At 48.5% G+C, this 21,776-nt stretch overlaps 1 protein-coding gene across 1 annotated transcript in view; it reads left to right on the top strand.

Moving 5' to 3' along the window:
• EAF2 (ELL associated factor 2) overlaps positions 1-21,776 on the top strand; it is a 530,169-nt gene that overhangs the window by 328,668 nt on the left and 179,725 nt on the right. The window contains exon 4 of the mRNA XM_069616693.1: positions 1,678-1,823. Coding sequence (XP_069472794.1) covers positions 1,678-1,823 — 146 coding nt within the window. The remainder of the gene's footprint in view (positions 1-1,677; positions 1,824-21,776) is intronic.

Below are 21,776 nucleotides of genomic sequence, written 5' to 3'. Positions count from 1 at the left end.
CCTCTGGGTAGAAGTGACGCCATCTGGGGGATCGTCACATAAGTATGCATGGGATGCTCTTGGGCAGGGGTGATCCTTTCCATCACATTGGAATTCCTAGCAAGCTTCACTCTGCCCTGCATTGACTCATCTTGGAGGAAAGCACTCTGGGATTTGACGCAAAAGAGGGTGGGTAATGGGAGGCTTGCTAATCACCAATACTCTACTAGGCATTCACATATACTTGAATTCAGATCCCCCGCCACCCTCACTCTGATTATTTGTTGGAGCTGTTGACAGTTCAACTCCATTTTCATAGAAGGGAAGATATTTGATCAGAGGAGGAAGTAACACCCTTGCCCCAACATCCCCGGGGTACATAATGAGCATCCATCGAAAGAATTTGATACTTGCCTGCAATTGTAGACCTAGAGACCAGGATACACGAATCCCAAGAAGGTAATCTGTATGACTGTATGTACTTCTATACTTTAGCCCAAGGGAGAAGTCGCTGAAGAGCTCTCCAGCTGTCGTTCACTGGAGGAGGCGCTAAACCCTCCTTTGCCCCCAAAGACCAGCAGCATTACCTCTGGAATCTGTCCGATATCGAACATAATCGAACCTCAGTCCAGCTGCAAGACTCCTTCAAGAACCGCACTGGCACCTGAGCTTTGACCTACCTGGTTGCCTCTAGAGAAGGCGAGGCAGGCGTAGTTGATCCAAATAGCCCCCCCCCCGCGCCCGATTGCATTTGAGGATCTTCTATTAGCTAGTCGGCGTCTAGACACCTGGACCAACCCCTGAGTTTAACTTCAATTTTAACTGAAACTCGTGTGTGTGTGTGTAGAAAGTACAAAGCTGACCAGAGTGAATGCTGGTCAGCCTTTCACAAAGAACACATTTCTATAATTTGTGGACTGTCAATCCCGGGCAAACTAGCTCGTTGGGGCTCAAAAGCAATGCCATGTGGGGACCAAAGTACTGAAGAGGTCCTTTTTTTCATTTCCTTATCCAAAGACTACTTTTGTTTTTTTTTCTCTTTCTTTACAATCATTTGACCATTCCTGCTGCTGAGTTCCTAGCTCACTCAGCCTACCTAGAAGCCCATATACACCAAGAATATGCTCCATGTGTTCTTTCCAAGGATGGCTTTAGTATTTTAGTCGTTGTGCATTTTCATTATATACTCCCTTTTTTTTTTGTTTTTTTTTTTTTTTAGAAACTTGATTTGGCTTTATTTTTGTTCTTTACCCGATTGTTGGGCAGCTTTTGCTGCTGTTTCTGACCTGGGCTCGCGTTACCAAATCACGGCGAAGGAATTTATACAATCTACTCTTGTTTAACCTTTTATGGTCAAAACTCTTGAACCGAGTTGTGGTACAAGTTTGGGCATAGCTCTTGAAGACTTTTCTCCTCCTCCTGAACATGGAACGTCTGATTGAAATAGGATTTAATCACGTGGTGTATTCCAATCAAGTGCTTTTAAGTTAATGCTATATATAGGTACACTACTGGTCGTTTAATTCATACAATATTTGCACAAACCTGAGGCAACCTTTCAAAATGTTTTAATCATCTGTGAATCCAGAATATATTTTCTAAAATTATTACATGTTAGGGGGCTTGAAGTTTTGAGAGTAGCAGCAAAGCTTTGATAAGACCGATGTATTAGTTATGACTGTCATGTCATGCACACAGAGCTGAAGGGAGCAGTAAAATTCAGTCCCGCATTGAACAGCAGCAGCAGCAGATGAGAACTGCCACGAAGACTCCTACCAGTGCCAAAAACTCACCGCCTAAAGAGAAAATGTCTCCAGCTTCTCCAATGGACGACATTGAGAGAGGTGAGTAATTACATAGCCTCATAAATCGGAAAGAATGATGGTAATATTTAGGGTTGGGGATTTTGAGCTGCTGAATAGTGTATGATTGATGTTTTGGTATGAATAATAAATATGCAAATTAATTCCCTGTCTTGCTTTACATACACATTTTCTTAAATAATTATTCTCCTGCACACTTGGACAGATATTACTTGAGTAGGTAAATGGGTTCAGCTTTAGTGAACTTCAGAATTTTGGAATCCGTACATTTTAAAATGTATAGGTCACATCTGGTTAATGGATTAATATATGATTACCCCTGCTCCATCTTGTCTGCTTTTTACGCTTTACAACTTGTTTGGGGACTTTCGTTTCAACACACCGTTTTTCTCAATTACAAGTTCCATATTTTCTTATTTTAATGAACAATTGATCATAAACACAATATTCACTTTTATGAATGACAAAGATTGTATTATCTTGTTTATAGAGTGCTTTTTATATTAAAAGATTGCATTTGTTTCATAAAACACAAACCCGTTCACCTAGTCCATGCAGGCTTTAACACTATGACTTGGTAACCAGTGGTCTGAATGAAACAATATACAATGTAGCTTGCCAACTGATTAATCAAAAACAAAAATGACCCTTTATCCCTTATACTGCTCGAAATGGGACATGATCTTCCTAAACCATTTAGTTTTGCCTTTTGGACCAAAAATAGTCCTCTGTCACGCAGGTCCTTCATTTCTCAGGTCGCCAGTCCTCAATATATGGAATAGTTAGATTCTGGGCAGGTTTTGTTTTCAGGCCAACAAGGCTTCTGGTCCAGTCTTTATTCCATGGATTGCAAATCTAGGGCTTGGTCTGTGCACAAGACACGAGCCCCTCACACATGCAAATTCACTCTGCCCGGGACCCTGTTTAAGTATGTCTTAACCTCTGTCCAGAAGTGAGAACCGCTCATAATCCCATAATACATGTACAATTGTGCCCCAGGCATGCTTGCAGGGCCAGCAGGTGTCTGTATCTAGCAGGACCCTCTCAGGGGATAGAATAAGCCTGGTCTAATAGCTCGGCCTGCCAAGCTCCAATACCCATATTCATGGACAAGTCCTTGATTGCAAAACTCCTTGCACCACCTCTCCACCAAGATCCTCCAGCGAGGCGGCTAGCATATGCACTTCAATTTCGTCTCTCTCCTTCAGCATTGCATAACCATAAAGGCCTGTTGCATCTAGTATGGACACAAGGTAGCGAGGGGTATGGGTTTATTTAGTAGAAGTACATCAACGGGAGCCCCTGTACCGGCACAACCAGTTGCCTCCCAGCCCAACGGTCTTTTTTCATGGACCCCACATACGCAACATGGAACGTGGTGGCAACCAAGTTCCATATTACAACATATGCCCTTTACACATTTCTTTGGACTATTCTAGAAACCTCATAATAACACAGATATTAGGTATGTACAAAATGTCTCATAACAACATCTAATATAACTTGTTACTCTATTCAGGGAACTTGCGGAATACCATGAGTGTGCTTACAATTGCCACACATGTTCGCCACTACTAGCTTGAGATGCATGCACCTATTCCATTTCATAGTCTGCCCACCTTCTGGGGATAGTTCGGGCCTGCATGCTGCGCCAATTTCCACTAATGTCAGCACTTCATCTCAAGTGCTCATTAACTTATCCATCTCTGCTGTACCGATAATTCCTCGCACTCACTCATTTCCACGTGTCCATGCACCTCTTCTCCATCCTCACTATCACCTCCCTCCCTTGTGCTACCCTCGTATCTCGTCACCCTTCTCTTGTTCCACCTCTGACGATCATCCAACACTACATAGTTTGTTCCTCACCGCACTACCTTTATTGGTTTGAAAAACACTAACTCTCCCTTGCTTTACCCTAAATGGTTTCTTGATTCTTACTACATCATCCACTACCAGCTCACTCACTTGTCTTTGCTTCTAATCATAACTTCTTTTGTACCTTATTTGGTACCTATGCATTGTATCATCTGTTGTGGCCTCATCCAAAAATTCTCTTGTCCGTCCACTGACTTCATGGTCCTTCTCCTCATTGCCAAAGGCGTGTACCCCATAGCAGGATTGGGAGTATCTCTGTATGCAACTATTATTTCCTCTGACAATCTCTTCCACCGTAACCCCGATTCCAACTCTAAATGATCCTTTGTAAGAAACCTCACCGTATTCTCCCAAGCAGACCTCGAATACCTTATTCAGGTGGCCTGGGGAGGGCTGGCGCTTTGAGCGAGGGAGGATCTCCTTGGTAGGGTTATGCTCAGGGCAATGCCCCATGTGAGATGCACTATTATGCGGGGGAAGGAGAGGTGAGTGAGATAGCTGAGGCCTTTATAGGCTACAATACATCTGCCTCACCTCCTCCCATTAAATCCCTCCTATTTGGATCCAATGACCCCTACGTCCACGACCAAACCCCTAAGATTTCAGACCTGCATACTCCCGGCCCTTATTGTCTGTACCCTTCTAGTCATTATCTCCCCAACACCTAGTGTACGGCATTGACCAAATACTACCATTCCCACAATCCCCCTTATTGAGTACACAATCCCAATTATTCCCGGTTGCCCTACAAACACTACCAAGCCCGTCCCTCTGCTTGTCACTTTCTGAGCCCCCAGGCTGCTTTGACAACTCACTACCATTCCCACAATCCCCATATTCAGGTCATAAGAACTCCGGTCATTCTGTTTGTTGCGAAAACCCTCCAAAACCTACTTTTTCCGAGATCACCCCCAACTCAAATACGACTAATTCCATGTGACACCCCTTTCCCTTCCTACTGGGATACTTCGACACTCCACTCCTCCCCTTTCTCTGACACCCACACTTTCCCTGATGTCGAACAATGGGCAAATAAAACAGTGTACCTGACATGTTCCAACCTGAGGGTCAGGCTGAGTCAGGCAATTAACTTGAATCACACACACACCTGACTGCCCTTCCTGGTGGAGCAGGAGAGGGCAGTACGAGCAAGGAGAGTACAGCAGCAACCCGGCGAGACGTCTTCCACACGGCAGTTCAAGAGAAGGAGAAAGGCAACAGGAATCGAATGGGTGGCGAGGAGAGAAGTGACCTTGCCCTTCGTCCCAGGCCTGCAGAACCTTTGTGGAAGAGAGCCTAAAACCACGAGCAATAGCACAAGTGTCCTGCAGCAAATGTCAACGGTGCACGGGGCAAGCCTATGCCGATAAGTAGGAGAGAGGGAAGCTCCTGCGCCCGTGGTACCGGCCTTGACTCCAGAGAAGCCAAAATCCAAGCGGTACGACAAAGCCGGTGAGTCGAGGGGAGAACCGATGAGAACCGGGCTGTAATGTGAGAATCGCAAAGTGGCAAGTTTTGAGCCAAAGCTGATTAACTTTGAATGTACTGTTAAAAGGGGAGACCAGCGGGAAATCGGCACCACGTGGGTGCTAACTCGAGAGACGCTGGTCGAGCCCCATGAGAGAAACTACAAGTACCAGAAAGCCATAGGAAGCCAGCGAAATAGGTAGTCATACAGAGGGTCAAGCTCAATACCGGTTCAATCGAAAGACTTTGATCTGCAAGCAGTGGGAGAGAAAGGGAAGTGAATTCCGCATTGAGTGAACATTGAGAAACCCAGGGAATTGAATCCCGCTAAAAGTTAAGAGGGGTCTGAGCACGTCTCTGGGAGATCCAGGGGTGCAGCTATCACCCAAAGTTTTTGATAAAGGAACTGTGGTATATTTTGTAATATGATATGAGAAGGGTCGGTCCCCAGAAGAAGGGGACCTAGGGTTGACCCCGTCACTCGACGAACTTTGGAAACAAACTTTCATTTGTTAAAGGAACTTTTTGTTTTTGGTTATTTGAAAACATCAGGCACCAAAGGCAAGAGACTTTCACAGGAAACCAGACTTGGCCATCGGCAGTCCTAAGAACTACCATTGAAACTGTCATCTTGTGCTGGAGAAGCCCAAGACTGTACTATGCTCCAAGCTCTCATCTTGCCCTGTGTCCATAACGTGGGGAAGGGAGACCCAGGCCCTGCATCCTTTGAGAACACTTCTGCCTTTTCTTGAGAACAATCCCACACCCTTTTTTGTATTAGTTGTGAGGTTCGGCAATATGTTTCTTATTATAGGCCCTTTTTTTTGACACAATGCCACTAGGACTGCCTTATTTAGGTTTAAAGTAGGCGTTTTTCCAACCTGCACACAGCATTCAATGTTCAACACCTTTTGAACTGTGATCTCTTGTCTTTCTTGCTTGTCACCATGAGTTTCTCACACCTTGTGCAATCTGTTTACTCTTCTTCAAGACCATTAGCCTGCTGGTGATGCAGTGAGGTTCTGAGATTCGTTGTTCTATGTGCATCAATCCCTTCATCTGTTGACACAAATTTCATTGTCACTTACAATTTACTTGGGAAACCCCTCCCTAGCACATACTTCCAACAAACAGTCTTAAAGCATTTGTGGTTACTGAATTGGCAAATTGGATTTCCAACGACCTTTACGTGAAGTCTGTTACCCTAGGATATCCACATTCTTGATGCACATTCTTCATGAGACTCATCACATCAATTCCCACCTTCTCCCACACAGCCAAAGGCACCTATACTGGTTTACGTGGTACATGCTCAACCTTCTTGGTTTAGTCGCTCTCCTCACTCTCATGACAATTCTTCACGGCCCTCTCTACCATGTCATCCATTCCCAGCCACCAGTATTTGTCTCCTTTTCGTTAGACTGCTGCCCTTGTGTGCATTCAACACAATTGCCTCCCTCACTATAAGAGGGGGCATAGGTTTCTCCAGCATGGGGTCTGGCATGGATTCACATGCTCATGAATATTCCCCATCGTCAGGCTGGGAATCCTCGGTAAAGAAAAAATCAGTATCAGTTTCGTTTCTGATCTGTCTTTGGTAGTAGTAACCAATCACTGATCTCTGCGTCATACTTACCACAGCCATGACTGCCCTCTACCTAAGCCCTGCCTCTGGCAGCCATCTTCAGATTTTTACTGCACGTTCAAGTGTTGGGATCCTCGTGTTATTGCTCTCGAGCATTAGTGCCTTTTTCACGTTTTTCTCAGAAAAATTTCTTTTTTCGGTCAAAAGAGCCTCAAGCTCCACCGTCTCTTCATCGGATTAACGGGGACCCGTGTCGGATTCGTCTACGCCCCTTAAGGCTGAAGATTTCGTCGAGCCACGCTTTTGGAGGACTCCAGAAGTTTCTCAGGCCCATCTCGGACATGGCCCAGGAGGAGGGAAGCTCGACGCCCGGAAAGCTGTTCAGGGTCTGCCCTGGATGCCAGCTTCAGAATGTCTTTGAGGACGAACACTCCCTTTGCCTTTACTGCCTACATGAGGACAAGACGCACGTGGAGAAGGACTGTGCGTTTTGCGGCAATATGTCGGAGCGGACCATGAAGGACCGCCATCAACGTCTCACCAACTGGCTGGAAGGAAAGAGCCTGTCAGGCGAGAAGAAGAAGTCCGAGCGGTCTTCTAAGACCTTTGAGGGTGCCCCGGCGACGGGGGTCCAACAGAAGGCCAAGCACCGTGAGTCCGCTGGCACCGGGAGCGCCGAACGGTCGGGCTCTACGGGTGCCAGGCAGGGCGCATCCTCCCCGGCGCCATCAACCACGAGCCAACGCTCTGGCTCGGGTAAGAGGAAGGCCGAGCACCCGGCGAAGCTCCTGGAGAGACCCTGGTCGAGCTAGAAGGCCCCATCGGAGGGGGAGCGAGGCGGTGACCCTCCCCCCCCAAGGAGAAGGTGGTGAGCGCACCGAAGGTGGTGAAAGCCTTAATCCACCCAGCCAAGGCCTCTATTGAGACAGTCGCGGCGGCCCTGGCTCAGCCTGTGGAGGCGACCTCGGGGCCCAGAGTCTCCCTGCCACCGCGGAGGGAGTCCTCTTTCATGCCCATCGACAGGACCCCTGTGAAACCTCCGACGGAGAAGAAAAAGGGGGGGCAGGAGGTTTTCGTGGATTTGGCCTCAACCTCTGAGGAGAAACTGATCGAAGTCTTAAGCCACGGCGTTGGCGTGGAAGAAGACCAGCCCGTCGGGAGGGACCCCGACGTAGGAGACGACGAGAACGTCGAGGGTGCCGACGGGGCTCCTGACCGCCCGTCGGACTCCTCTCAACCAGTGCCGCAAGACAACTCGGCGGCCATTTTGTTGGATATTCAGTCCTTATGCTCGGAGATAAGGACGAGACTGCCGTAACCACCAACGGAGGAACCTCTCCCGACGGGGGACCCGGAGCCAGGCCCTTCTGGGAGCCCTCCCCTTAAGAGAAGGATTCATCCTCCACCTCCTTTTCAGCCATCGTGCCCTGTTCAGCCCTCCTCCCCGTCCACGATATGTGGGGATGATACAGGGACTGACAGGGCCGCGACGGGTACAGACGACGAGGTTTACGACGAGGATCTCCCGTCGTCACCTTCCACCCGGGCTTCCCTGCCCGAAGAGATTGGATCGTTTCACTCCATGATCGCCAGGGCATCCGTGCTTTTCCAGCTCTGCCTGGAAGAGAAGAAGAAGGAAGGTTTCCTTTATCAACGGCGCAAGGCCAAGAGGAAGACAGTCCTCGCTGTACCTCTACTGGATGATATTTGGGATGAGGGCCTCGCCCTCCTAAAGAACCCATCCACGACGCCGGCTAGAAGGGATCGGTACGAGAAGAAGTACCCGGTCCCGGACGCGGCCCCCTTGTGCCTTCGGGCACAGCCGACCCCGGACTCGGTCGTCTCCGCGGCGGCCAGGAAGAAAGCGGGGGGGGCGCGGCCTCTACGTCGACCTCCCTGCCGGACGGCGAGGGAAAGAAATTAGACCCGATGGGACGCAGAGTCATCTCGTCGGCAGCGACGACGATTAAGGCGGCAAACGCCTTGGCTATCGTAGCCCGCTACGACAGGGAGTTGTGGTACAAACTGGCCCCCCTGCTGGACTTACTACCAGACAAGAGGGCGGAAGCCCTAGAGATCTTGCAGGAAGGAGAGGTGGCGTCGGACCACGCCATTACGATTGCGACGGACATCGCTGACACTGGATTTCGCCAGTTGGGCAACGGCGTGTGCCTTAGGCGGCGTGGATGGCTCAAGGCTACTGACTTCCGTCAGGACGTGCAGACCAGAGTCTTCGACATGCCGTTCGACGGAAACAACCTGTTTGGGAAAACAGTGGACGATTCCCTTCAAGCCATCAAGGCGGACACGGAGACGGCCCGGGCTCTTGGGGTTCTCCAGCAACGGCGGCCGCCCTTTCGGAGCGGCGGAGGCAAACAGGGTGCCTCCAAAGGTTCCAGCGGCGGATTTTCCACCTACCGTCAAGGTGCCCGTTCGTCGTCACAGGAAGCTTACAGGGGACAAGGCAAGTCAGGCAGACCCCGCCGTCGTCGCCAAGGAGGACAAGGGGGCAAAGCCTCGTCGAAGCAGGACTGAACCGGCCGTGGGGTCGGGCCCCCACCGAAGCACCCCGGTGGGAGGCCGGCTGGCGAGCTTGGTCAGCGTGTGGGAGTCCATCTCCACCGACCGCTGGGTGCTGGACGCCCTAGCTCAGGGTCACGCGCTCGAGTTTCTAAAGAGGTGCCCGCGCGTCCCCCCTGTGGCCAGGAAAGAACATCACATCCCTCAACTTCTCTTGGAGGTAAAGGCGATGCTCAAGAAGGGCGCAATCGAGCTCGTCCCAAAGAGGCTTCTGGGCTCCGGAGTTTACTCAAGATACTTCCTCGTGAAGAAGACGACGGGAGGATGGCGTCCCATCCTGGACCTACGACGACTGAACAAATTCATCAAGGAACAGAAGTTCCGGATGGTCACCCTCCAGCATGTCCTGAGTCAACTGGAGGAGGGCGATTTCCTGTCGTCGTTGGATTTGGAGGATGCCTACTTCCATATTCCCATCCTAAAGGGACACCGGAAGTTTCTCAGGTTCGTGGTCCAAGGGCGTCACTACCAGTTCAAAGCCCTTCCCTTCGGATTGAGGTCGGCACCCAGGGTGTTCACCAAGTGCCTCGCACCGGTGGCGGTGCAGCTGCGCCGAGAGGGGTTCCACGTCTACCCCTACTTGGACGACTGGCTCATCCAAGCAAAGACGAAGGAGCTCGCCGTGGAGCACAAGGCAAGGACCGTCCAACTACTCGGTGACCTGGGATTCTCCATAAACTACGCCAAGTCCCACCTGGTGCCCGCGCAAGACGCACTGTTCCTGGGAGCGAAGCTCGACACAGTGTCGCTTCTGGCCTCTCCATCGGAGGAAAGGACGAGGGCCATCTTGGGCAAGGTGCAGCGGATGCTGGTTGCAGACGCAGCCAGGGTGAGGTCATCAAGTCCCTCCTCGGAATGATGTCTTCTTGCATTTATCTCATCCGCCTGTGCAGGCTCCGGATGCGCCCGTTGCAGGAGTTCCTGGACGCGCGTTGGATCCAGACGACGGGCAGCTTCGAGGAGAGAATCACACTCGACGAGAGTTTCCGACGAGCGATCCGGTGGTGGGACACCCGCGTGCATCTGACGGCGGGCATGGACTTCCATACCCCCGGCCACCAGGAGACAGTGACCACGGATGCCTCCCTGGAAGGGTGGGGAGCGCACACCGAAAATCAGCACGCGAGAGGCCTTTGGCTTCCGACGGAGAAGTCCCTCCATATCAACGTCCTGGAGCTCCGTGCAGTGTTTTGGGCCCTCAGGTCCTTCCTTCCGTCCCTCAAGGGCAAGGTGGTGAGGATCTTCATCGACAACACCACCACCACCATGTTCTACATCAGGAAGCAGGGCGGTACCAGATCCCCAGCCCTGTCCAAGGAGGCGCAGGATCTGTGGCATTGGGCCGTCGCCCAAGGGATGTTTCTGGTGCCGTTTCATCTGGCAGGGATAAAAAACACCATCGCCGACTCGCTCAGCAGAGAGCTGCGCTCGTGCCACGAAAGGGAACTACGACAGGATCTAGTGGACCGCCTCTTCCGACGGTGGGGCACACCCCAGATCGATCTGTTCGCGACGGTGACCAACTCCAAGTGCCAGAGGTTCGCCAGCAGGTTTCCCCAGCCGAGGAGCATGGGCGAAGCTTTCTCGTTCCCCTGGGAGGGCCTGTTTCTATACGCGTTCCCTCCATTGCCATTGCTTATCCGGCTCATCAACCAGCTCAAGAGGTCACGGTGCAGGATGATCCTCGTCGCACCTGCGTGGCCGAGGCAGATATGGTTCCCGGACCTTCTGGACTTGTCAGCATCCCCGTCAATCAAGCTGCCAGTGGACGCGGATCTTCTCTCCAGGGAAGGAGGCGCCATCCTCCATCACGACCCGAAGTCGCTGAACTTGCAGGCCTGGCTCCTGCAGCGTTAGAGTTTGGAGGTTACGACATACCGGCCGACTGCAGAGAGGTTCTTGCAAAGGCCAGGGCATCCTCAACTCTTAAATGCTATGGACACAAATGGAAGAGGTTCTCTGTCTGGTGCCACGCACAGAAGATTAACCCTCTACGGATTACGGCTCCCCAGGTACTGCCGTACCTTCTGACGCTGGCCAAGGCTGGACTGGCGCACGCGTCCATCAAGATTCATCTTGCTGCGATCTCCTGATACACCAGAACCACGGGGCGGACGTCTTTGTGGTCTGGTGAAAGAATTCATGAAGGGACTGTTCAGATCGTTCCCGCCGGTGAAGGCTCCGGCCCCGGCGTGGGAGCTCAACGTGGTGCTGACCAAGCTCATGGGACCTCCGTTCGAGCCTCTACACTCGGCTCCGTTGAAGTTCTTGTCGTGGAAAACAGCGTTTCTTGTGGCCATCACCTCCGCACGAAGAGTGGGAGAGATCCAGGCCCTTTCCTGCAAGCCCCCGTACTTGACTTTTCACGACACGAGGGTAGTGCTCAGGACGCACCCCTCCTTCATGCCCAAGGTGCCGTCGGACTTCCACCTCAACGAACCCTTGGTGTTGCCTGTTTTCTTCCCATCGCCTTCGTCGCCGGCCGATAGGTCTTTGCACTCGCTGGATGTGGCTAGAGCGCTGAAGTTCTACGTGGACCGCACAAAGTGTTTTCGGAAGATGTCACAACTTTTTGTGAACTTTGGACCTGTCAATCAGGGGAAGGCTCTCTCAAAGGCCTCCATTTCCAGATGGCTCTCCGGCTGTATCATGTACTGTGATCGGTTGGCAAACCGACCGCTGCCTGGCCGTCCGAGCCCATTCCACCAGAGCGATCGCAGTTACCACGGCGTTCCTATCTGGTGTGCCCTTGCTGGACATCTGCAGGGCTGCTACGTGGAGGTCGACGCACACCTTCACGAAATTCTACTGCGTCGATCGGGATTCCAGGGAGGAGTCCAGGGTCGGCCAAGCAGTGCTGCGCAACCTGTTCGCCTAAGGTGAGCCTGGTGAGGAGGTAAGAATTGCTTAATGTTGAGTTTCATGTAATGCTTAATGTTGAGCCTTTGCCACCTCCCATGGTTGTGCATGTGTGTACTGCTATGTATTCTTTATTCATGAGCATGTGAATCCATGCCAGACCCCATGCTGGAGAAGGAACAAGTTACTTACCTGTAACTGTTGTTCTCCAGCATGGGTCTGGCATGGATTCACATGCGAACCCTCCCGCCTACCCCTCTGCGGCTCTTCACTTGGTCATACTGCCACTTCACGTGCTACCAAATCTGAAGATGGCTGCCAGAGGCGGGGCTTAGGTAGAGGGCAGTCATTGGCTGTGGTCAGTATGACGCAGAGATCAGTGATTGGTTACTACTACGAAAGACAGATCAGAAACAAAACTGATACTGATTCTTTCTTTACCTAGGATTCCCAGCCTGACGACGGGGAATATTCATGAGCATGTGAATCCATGCCAGACCCATGCTGGAGAACAACAGTTACAGGTAAGTAACTTGTTCCTTCTCCTTTCTTGCTAAACCCCAAACACACGGTGCCAGCTCATCTTTAACCATACCATACGCTGCATCACAATCTGGTTTCCCAGGCCATCCCTCTTGCGTGTACTTTGTCACCCGATTTAGTTCTTAATCTTCGTCCATCGCTTTCTTCCATTCCACCTCTGGCTCAACCACTCCCACCAATTCCTGAATGCTCGCCATCCATTTCTTCCCCTGTACCTGCACAACCTGCTGCCTCCCAGCCAAACTATCTTCTCATAGAACCCACACATGTAATATGGAACTTGTTGGCAACCACGTTCCATATTATAACAAGGCCCCATGAAAGTTCCTTCACAATGATCTCTAGGCATCCAGTGTCGAGACATTGAACCCTCCTTCCAAAGTTGCAGAAGCCAGCGCCCCTCAAAGCTTGCAGTACTCTCCATAGCTGCAATCTTCCAGGTCAAATGTCCCTTCTTAGTTCCCCAAAGCTCAGCAATCCGTCATTATCGCTAATATGTTTCAACATGCCAAGGAATCTGCTCAGCCAGAACAGTTTTTGCCTTTCCACATGATCCCTGGGCTATACCATGTAAATCGCATGAATTTGCATACCAGGTAGCTTGCCGATCTTGACCCAGGTTGATCAAAGGAAAACAGTCAGTGGGTTCTTCTCATGTCTGGTGGCTGAGGCAGTTGTCACCAGTACTGCATTGGGCAATATATCCTCTTGGTTGGCTTAAGATGCTGCACATCAGTCCTATACCGAGTCAACATCCGCAGAGGTGTTGGTATTTGAATGCCAAATAATAAGCCTCATAATATATCTAAAATATGTAGTTGCAGCCTCTTCTGACCAGCTTTAGGTGTCTTACCATTCCACAAGAATTTTTGCACGTGTGTTGATGTCTCTAAAGATTCTTCCAGGGATCAGTAGAGGCAATGTGGTCGACTTTGGGCGCTACTACCATTTTGATAGAATCGATCCACCGCAAAAGCAACAACCAGAGCGCCAACCATCTGTAGATCATCATTTTTAATTACTCCTTTATTGCCCTACATGTTCTTCTCAAGACCAGCCACATCCACCTGCACGCATACACCAAAGTATTTAAGTCTTATCTGTACACCATGAGAAGCTTGGGTTCCCCCAGGAAAACCTTGTGATAAGGGGCAAACAGGGGGGATTTTGGATTTTAGCAGGTTGATCCTGTAGCCTGACTTTTCCCTGAAGTCCTCAATAACAGTCTTGGCTGATCTATGTGAAGACACATTTTTAATGACTTTCGACAGATCTGCATATAGCCATAGCTTTTTCATTAGACCCACTCAAATGGCACTCTCGGTAGCTTTAATGGCCTTTAGATCAACCTGTGTGGCCTAACTAAGGGCGACTGGGTCATCCTAAAATAGTTTTACTAGACCAGTGAAGTTTGCACAGAAACTCCTATGCACAGTGACCAGGTATTTCCACTGAATTCGGTCAGATGCTTTTTTCTGCAACCAAACACACCAGTGCCACTGATTACGCACTGCCTTCCTGGCCCAAACCACCCCTCCCCCACCTATTTTTACCTTATATTTATATTATTTACCTATTCCATAGCTACCCAACCCCTTATCTGCACTTTCCCACGCCCCCCCTAAAAATTCTTGTTTACCATTTTCATAATTCTTTCCACGTTTAAATGCCAGGCGTTGAAATTACTGGTGTTGAAAGGACGTCATAGGCCTCTGGAGCTACCGGGCCAGCATTGTGCCCAGCACCTTGTTGTCTGTGTTGAATAGTGTGATTGGCCTGTAGTTGCTGCATTTCAGCGGCAGTTTGTCAGCTTTAAACGAGGTCTATGTGTGAACAATGTGTTTCTCTCTGGCACACTCCCGAATGGCAGACCTATGAAGGAGCAAAAGCACAAACTACAAAACTTTTCTGAAATATCAGCAGAGGAATTTGCCAAGCTGTTAAAACACAGCAAGAAAGCAGGATCACCCATGGATCCCTGCCCCCACCCCCCCCCCAACATCTAAAAATCACTCCTCGCACAAGGGAAGCACTCAGAATCCTACAGAAAGCTCCTAAATCTTTCTCACAACAGGAACTGTACCAAAATCCTTCAAATCAGCATATATCAAACCACTTTTAAAAAACACAAGTGGCGACGTTGAAGACCTCCAACTACAGACAGATTTCCAACATTACCTACCCGGCAAAACTCCTAGAAACGTACGTATAGAAGTTAACCGAAGAACATGTAGAAAAAAACCAACTGCTCGACAAAGCACAAGTCTGTATCAGACATGCAAGAGGAACAGAATCGGCACTACTATACATCTGTGACGACCTCAAAACAAACGCAGACTCAACACAAACTCGGCTCTGATTCTGCTCGACCTCTCCGCAGCCTTCGACACAGTTAGCAAAACTGGCACCCTTACCAAAAGATTGGAAGACGTAGGTATAACGGACATGCCACTACTCTGGATTAAATCATTCCTAGCAGACAAGACAGAAACCGTATGGATAAAATCCTTCAAATGTACTCCACGAGTTAACGACTGTGGAGTCCTACAAGGATCTTAAGGATCCTCACTACTGTCACTACACTTCAACATCTTCCAGACTCTAGTAATCGGAATCTATAAAAAAAATACAAAATCATATGCTACAACTAAGCAGATGACACTCAAATCATCTACAAAATAGAAGACCCTCAAACTGATCACTCAACACTAATTGAGCGTCTAAAAGAAGTCTTTAACTGGATGAACGCCAACAACTTTAAAATCAACTCAGGAAAGGAAGAAATCCTGATTATATCCAAAAACCAAGAGACCCAACACCTACATTCCCTGGCCGACGGAAATGGGAACCGTGCCCACAGCATCCAAGGTAGTAAAAAATCTGGGAGCCCTTATGGACAACACCTTAGAACCCCAAATAAACGCAATAATCAAAAAATGTTTCTTCCTCCTTCACACAAGAAGAATCCTACCTTTCCTCTCCTTCACCCACAAAACACTCGCAATCATCGCCCTCATGTCAAGAATTGATTGCGCAAACAGCCTCTACCTTGGTATGCCAGATACCGCCTGAAGAAACTCCAATGCATCCAAAATGCAGCTGCCGGACTCCTCCTCAAACTATCCAGAAGAGACCAAATCACTCTGCACTAAAAATACTACTTTGGCTCCCAGTCAAACATTGCCTCACCTTCAAAACAATGTGCATAGCACACAGGGCAATCAGCGGACAGGGAGCTGAATTCCTACGAAAGAAAATAATCTACAAGCCAACAAGATTACTCAGATCAAGCAATGAAATCCGCCTGGAACCAAAACCATACATCGAGAAAAAACGAGGAGGCTTCTCCCGCGTGGCCGCAAAAACCTGAAACATCCCGAAAGAAATAACACCAAAGACCACCTACAATTCAGAAAACTACTAAAAACCTGGCTCTTCAACACAGCAGAAACAAATTTAAACAACTAAACGACCAAACTGGAAACCCAGAGAACAGGCTGACAGAAGTTAGGACGACACAGACCACGCCCAGAAACGACTAAGGGAATGTCATACAATAACAAGAGAGACAATGCTAGGTTGAGTATGACACAAGCAACAACCCCAGGATGACAAAATGAACACCCCTGCCCAATTCCATCCTACAACCTCACCCATTCCATGAACGCCACCAAGTGCCAATTATGAATGTTAACAGTTGCCACTTTTGGTTAGAGCTATGGACGTTAGCATGCGCAGAGCCCAGACGGAGCTGTGAATGATGGCAGATGCCACGCCTACACCTAGCTGCGAGTGTTGGCATGTACCTGGCTTGGATGACAGGGTTGTGAGCTATAGCCTGCGTGAGCAATTGGGTAGGATTGTGATTGCCTACCATAGTCACGTCTGGATAGAGTAGCGGTTGTCGAGTGAAGCCATGTCCGGACTGCATCGGGAATGGCACTGAGGTCAGACTAGGATGGAATTGTGAATACCAGCTATAGCCCCATACAGAATGGTTCCAATGGTGGGCAGTGGACAAAGTTGGGCACAGTTGTGAATATTGGCAAGCGTCATTTATGGAAGGGATAATGATGATCGGCAGATGCCGGAGCTAGATTGACATGCAGTGATGTTCGCGCACCACACCTAGAAAAACATGGAAATTCAGCACATTGCTTATAGACGACGATGCCAATAACCAATCCACTTACAATGTCCCCCTCCACCTACACCTCTCAAACCCTAACCAGACACAACCACAACAAACCGCACAAACTTCACTACACCGCAACAAAAAACGAACCTCAGCACAACAGCACACGTCTATCGACCAGAAAACACCCCAAGCCCAGGGAACAATGTTAACCGTGTTGAAGCTGCCAACAGCACATCACTGCTCTCTTGCACTTTTCCCGCTTACTCCCACTAATACCCCCATTCCCAAGCCGGCAGAGTGCCAGGGGACCACTCCAGTGGTGATAGTGTGCGGTACAAATATCCATTAACATGATGTCAGAAATTGATGACTTAATTTCCCGAATTTTGTAATGGGCTATTTCGTGCCCCTTATCAAGTAAATTAAGAATACGAGTTAAAACAGGAAAGGAAAATGTATCAGGGGCATTAATGTCATGTGATTGTGAACTACTCTCAGGTGAAGTACAATGGCCCACCTGTGGCCTAAATTGAAAATCAGTTTGAGGCTCAATGTGAATGTTTTCTTTGCTATTAAAATCCCTTTCGTTAAGATTGAACAGCAATTTGTTGGATGCACGAGAGGGTGAACTAGCCGAAAGATGGTGATTGGACATATCAAATAAGTTGCTAGGAGATAGAAGCTGTTCAAATAATTTACCATGAGAACGGTTGTAGACACACACTTCCTCAACATCAGAAGGAAGAAGAGAAGCAGGAGTGGACAGACCAAGTGATAATCTGCTGTGTTTGCCTAGCTCAGCTTTTACTGCTGGAGCTAGTATGGATACATCAGAAATAGGATTGTCAAAACATACTGACGCGTGTGAAGACCTAGTTAAGGCAATTAGTCAAACACCTGTTAGCAGTGTGGGGCTCAACATCCACGTAAGGCATAGTTTGTGGGCGGTTGATGAGCAGAGGGAGTTACATGAATCTGGGCATGCACTGGGGTTTGAACACAGTGAGTGCAGTCAGGCAAGGAAGAAGGGAGTACCTTAATAATCACAAGGCCGTGCTGTTTGAGCCACAAACTGGCCATGTGCGGGAGATTGTGGTGTAGCATTCCGTTCTTCAATTTCTCTAGATTACTTTTTGATTAGGTCCAGAGGGCTCATTGAGGCATTTGCTGCTACAAAGCCCCCTAACCATTGTATGCTTATGAGTAATACAACTGATTAAGGGTAGTGAAAGAGGAGAGTCAAAATGGATAAAGACGTATAGTCTCTTGGACTAATGCGCGACCACCCCACAACGGTTTATGTACTCAACTAAACCAAAGCCAAAAGCTTGTCCTGCCCTGTTACGGGTTAACTCAAATTATAAAGTTGAAATGACAAGTTCAGGAAAAAATAGCGACTGCAGGCATTCGTCCACACGCACAATCAAGATGGTATTAAATCAGCTGTCCTTGGTAAAAGGGTGCGTCAGCCACACAGCGGCAGCTTACAAAACTCAGTTACAGCAATATCGCAGAATGTGTTCGTAAACAGAAATACACAAATCTCAACGCTGTCACACGTGGAGTAGCATAACAATTACCCAAAGGATAGAAACACAAGCGGGCAGCCAGAAAAGTAATCCAGCGTGTCTACATGAAGCGTAAACGATACCTCCAGCGTGTGTTCCACGCAAACACTGGCAAAGCCAGCGTTTCAGCCGACAACCAAGCCAAACGGGCCAACAGCAACTTCTTAGGCACTTCCATGGGGTGTGCGCATGTGCCTTATGTATTGTAGGTGCACTCCACGGGGCGGGGCTTCACGTCATATATCTATATTAGAAAAACAAAGCCATAAGTTAACTATATTATATGATAGCTGGTCCAAGTTAGTCCAAACAAAGTGGGCAATGTGAATTCAAAGTCCAATCAAGTCGAAAAACACACCGTAGCTGAAAGTATGAGAGCGTTGATATATGTAGTGCAGGAGCTGCTGAGTTACCAGTCTCGGCAGGCACTTCTTAGGCACTTCCTTGGGGCGTGCCAAATCTTCCTGTTTCTCTACATTTTTCATTTTCTTCAGTCCTTTTCAGAACATCTTAAATCCCTGCATAAAGCATTTAAACACTTTCCTGACTGAATCACAGACCTCACCATTTCTGTAGTTTTTGATGAGCACTTCTATTTCAGCTGCCAGGTGTTACTCCACAGCCTCCTCCTGAAGATATGAACTGTTTAAGCACCATCTGAATGATTGAGTTGGGGAATGGCCATCTGAAGGATTGAGTTAGGCGATGGCTGTCAAGAGTGCCTTGTATCTTGCTCACGTCGTGTGTAGACGACGAATTCTACCTAAAAATATAACCCTGTGTATGGATAGAAAACCAATACCAAGGGATCTATGATTTGGAAGAATGGACCCAAAAGCGTGCAGCAGATCTCCTAGAACCAGAAAGGAAAGGCAAATTATCAACAACCCTCTCTTTAGGCAAGAAACAAAAGATATTGTATAAATGAAACCAACCTCAATTGTGATATGGCTAGCAATGGGTAATACTATACTGGCTGGAAATACCGGACAAATCAACGGGCAATAAGGGATATCTGAAGCATCTGTAGCAGGGAGAGTAATATAGAAATAAGATAAGACAGTGTTTGGACAAAAAGAGTAAGGAAGAATATCCAGAATGATCCTTACCGTGAGCTGTGATGGAGCAGCTTTGATAATACAGCAGCAGCGTGGAGATGCTACAAATAAGGCCTGGAACACTGAGATGGGGCAGGACTATTCCCGACAGCACGTGAACGCCTAGAGGCCAGGTAGTCCTTGTTAGTGCCCGATGAAACGAGGACGCTCCCTATTCACCCCTCAAGGTACACAGGAAGTCTCTAGTCCGTACCAGGGGGATGTAGAGAAGAGTGCCTTCCAGACTTACAAGGTAGCGTGTGCAGCAGGTAGGGATCCAAAGATGCAGCAGTCCGTAGAACAATCCGGGTCGGCAACAGGAGGAGTAGTTCAATGTGTTAAACGGGAGGCGAAAGCAATCCTTGATGAGATCCACGTCGGCAACGTGAAATCGGTTATAATCCACAGGGAGTAGGAGAGACAGTCTGTATAGAGTTCCGGGTCCTCAATAGGAGAGAGCAAGTAACAGGCAGGGACAAGACGGGAGCAAGGTCGAGGTAGAACGAAGCAAGGTTTTCCGGAAATGGTACAAAACCCAAAGTGACTCATAACAGGCAAGGAGCAAGAAGAGACAGTCCGTAAAACAAGCCAAGAATCAGGAAACACAGAATATCGAACACACCGAACGTAACGCACTTCAGTCAAATTCAGAAGCACTGACTTCTCGGCAAGGAGAATCTTAAGAGCCTTGAAGTCACATGACGTGACGCCGAGAGAACCTAATGTTTACGCCCCACTCTCCATGGCAACCGACACCGCATAGCAAACGATGTATGTATTCTTATGGGTGTAAATGTCTGGTAACGACTACGAAATTGCAGTGAACCATTTTTTTACTGGTTGCAAAGAGGCCGTAAGCATGATTGTGTGCATGGTTTTGGTAGTCTGGAATGCGTACTCCGGAGGGAATGAGCCTGACGGAAGCACCATCTGGATTCCTGACAGTGGCTCATCAGCCGTTCTGGGCTCACCAGGGCGTGATCTGAAATTGATATTCACCATTTGCTTATTTGTTGTTGTGTGTAGAGTAAGGAACTCATGGTGGCAACAGTAAAGACAGACACGTGATCTCAGTTCAAGGATGCTTATTAAACTATTAAACTGTATATGCAGGTTGGAAAACGCCTAACATAAACCTGAATCTAAGATGAGAGCAAGCTACGACCATCAAAATAATAATAAGGCAGTCCTAGTGGCGTCTTGTCAAATAAAAAGGCCTATACAAAATAAAAAAAACTTTTGCCAGTCCTTACATCTAGAGGCAAAAAAAACTGTGGGATAGGGTTCACAAGAAAGAAAGCAGTGTTCACAAACGATAAGTCAGGATGTGGTAGCCGGGGGTCTCCTTTCCTCACGTATTGAGCACGGGACAAGGCGGGACTACTGAGCACAGCGCACTCTCGAGCTTTCCTAGCACTATACGACAGTTCCGATTTCAGCTATCGGGACCTTCGGTGGTTAAGTCTCTTTTCTACAAAAATGTATCTTGCCACCGAGCACCTGATGTGTTCAAAATAACTAACAAAAGGTTCCTTTCCAATCCTACATCGGGTGATAATTTTCACCCCTGGGTCCCCCCTCTTCCGGGCTAGTCCCCTCTCTAATATCAGCCTCCCTCTGTCTGGTTCACTACAGCTTTTGCTCAAAACAATTTCACCTGTGGCATTCACAACCCTTAATGTCTTTTTAAACAGTTCACTCTGGACATCCCTCCGTCGGGTTCACTCTTTCCAATCGCACAGTTCTTTCTCTTGAACTCACTATGCAGGATTCACCTCCCTTAGCTTTTCAATTATGTGTAGGCCAAATATTTCCGACTATACAGGGGGTTTTGCTAGACCCCTGTATGACCACCTTGACCTTTTCCTTCCGGCTCTTCTGGTATCGGTAGTGGGATCAACCAGAGTGTCTCGAATGAGCACTCATGTGGTGCCGGACCCCTCTGCTGCTGGTTTTCCCTCAAAGTTAACAGTTCTTTGAACTTTCTTTAATTTTCCATTTGTGACTTTAATTCAACAAAGTTTGGTTTCTTATAGGTTCTCCACTCTACTCACCGACTGTGATGAACCGCTTGGCTTTTCTTTTCTCTGGAGTCATGGCCGGTACCACGGTAGCAAGTGTCTCTCCCTGTTCTGATTATCGGTGTATTATCAGTTTGTGTGCTCCGTGTACCACATCGGCTGCAACACATGCTGGCTATTGTTTGCGGTTTTAAGATTCCTTCCATGCAGGCTTCGCCGGTATTGGTTGGAAAGGGCA

The sequence above is a fragment of the Ambystoma mexicanum genome, chromosome 9, assembly GCF_040938575.1.
Source record: "Ambystoma mexicanum isolate Mex_15411 chromosome 9, UKY_AmexF1_1, whole genome shotgun sequence".
NCBI lineage: Eukaryota > Metazoa > Chordata > Amphibia > Caudata > Ambystomatidae > Ambystoma > Ambystoma mexicanum.
Note: the sequence above shows the minus strand (reverse complement) of the source record. Positions and strands in the feature narration are given on the sequence as shown.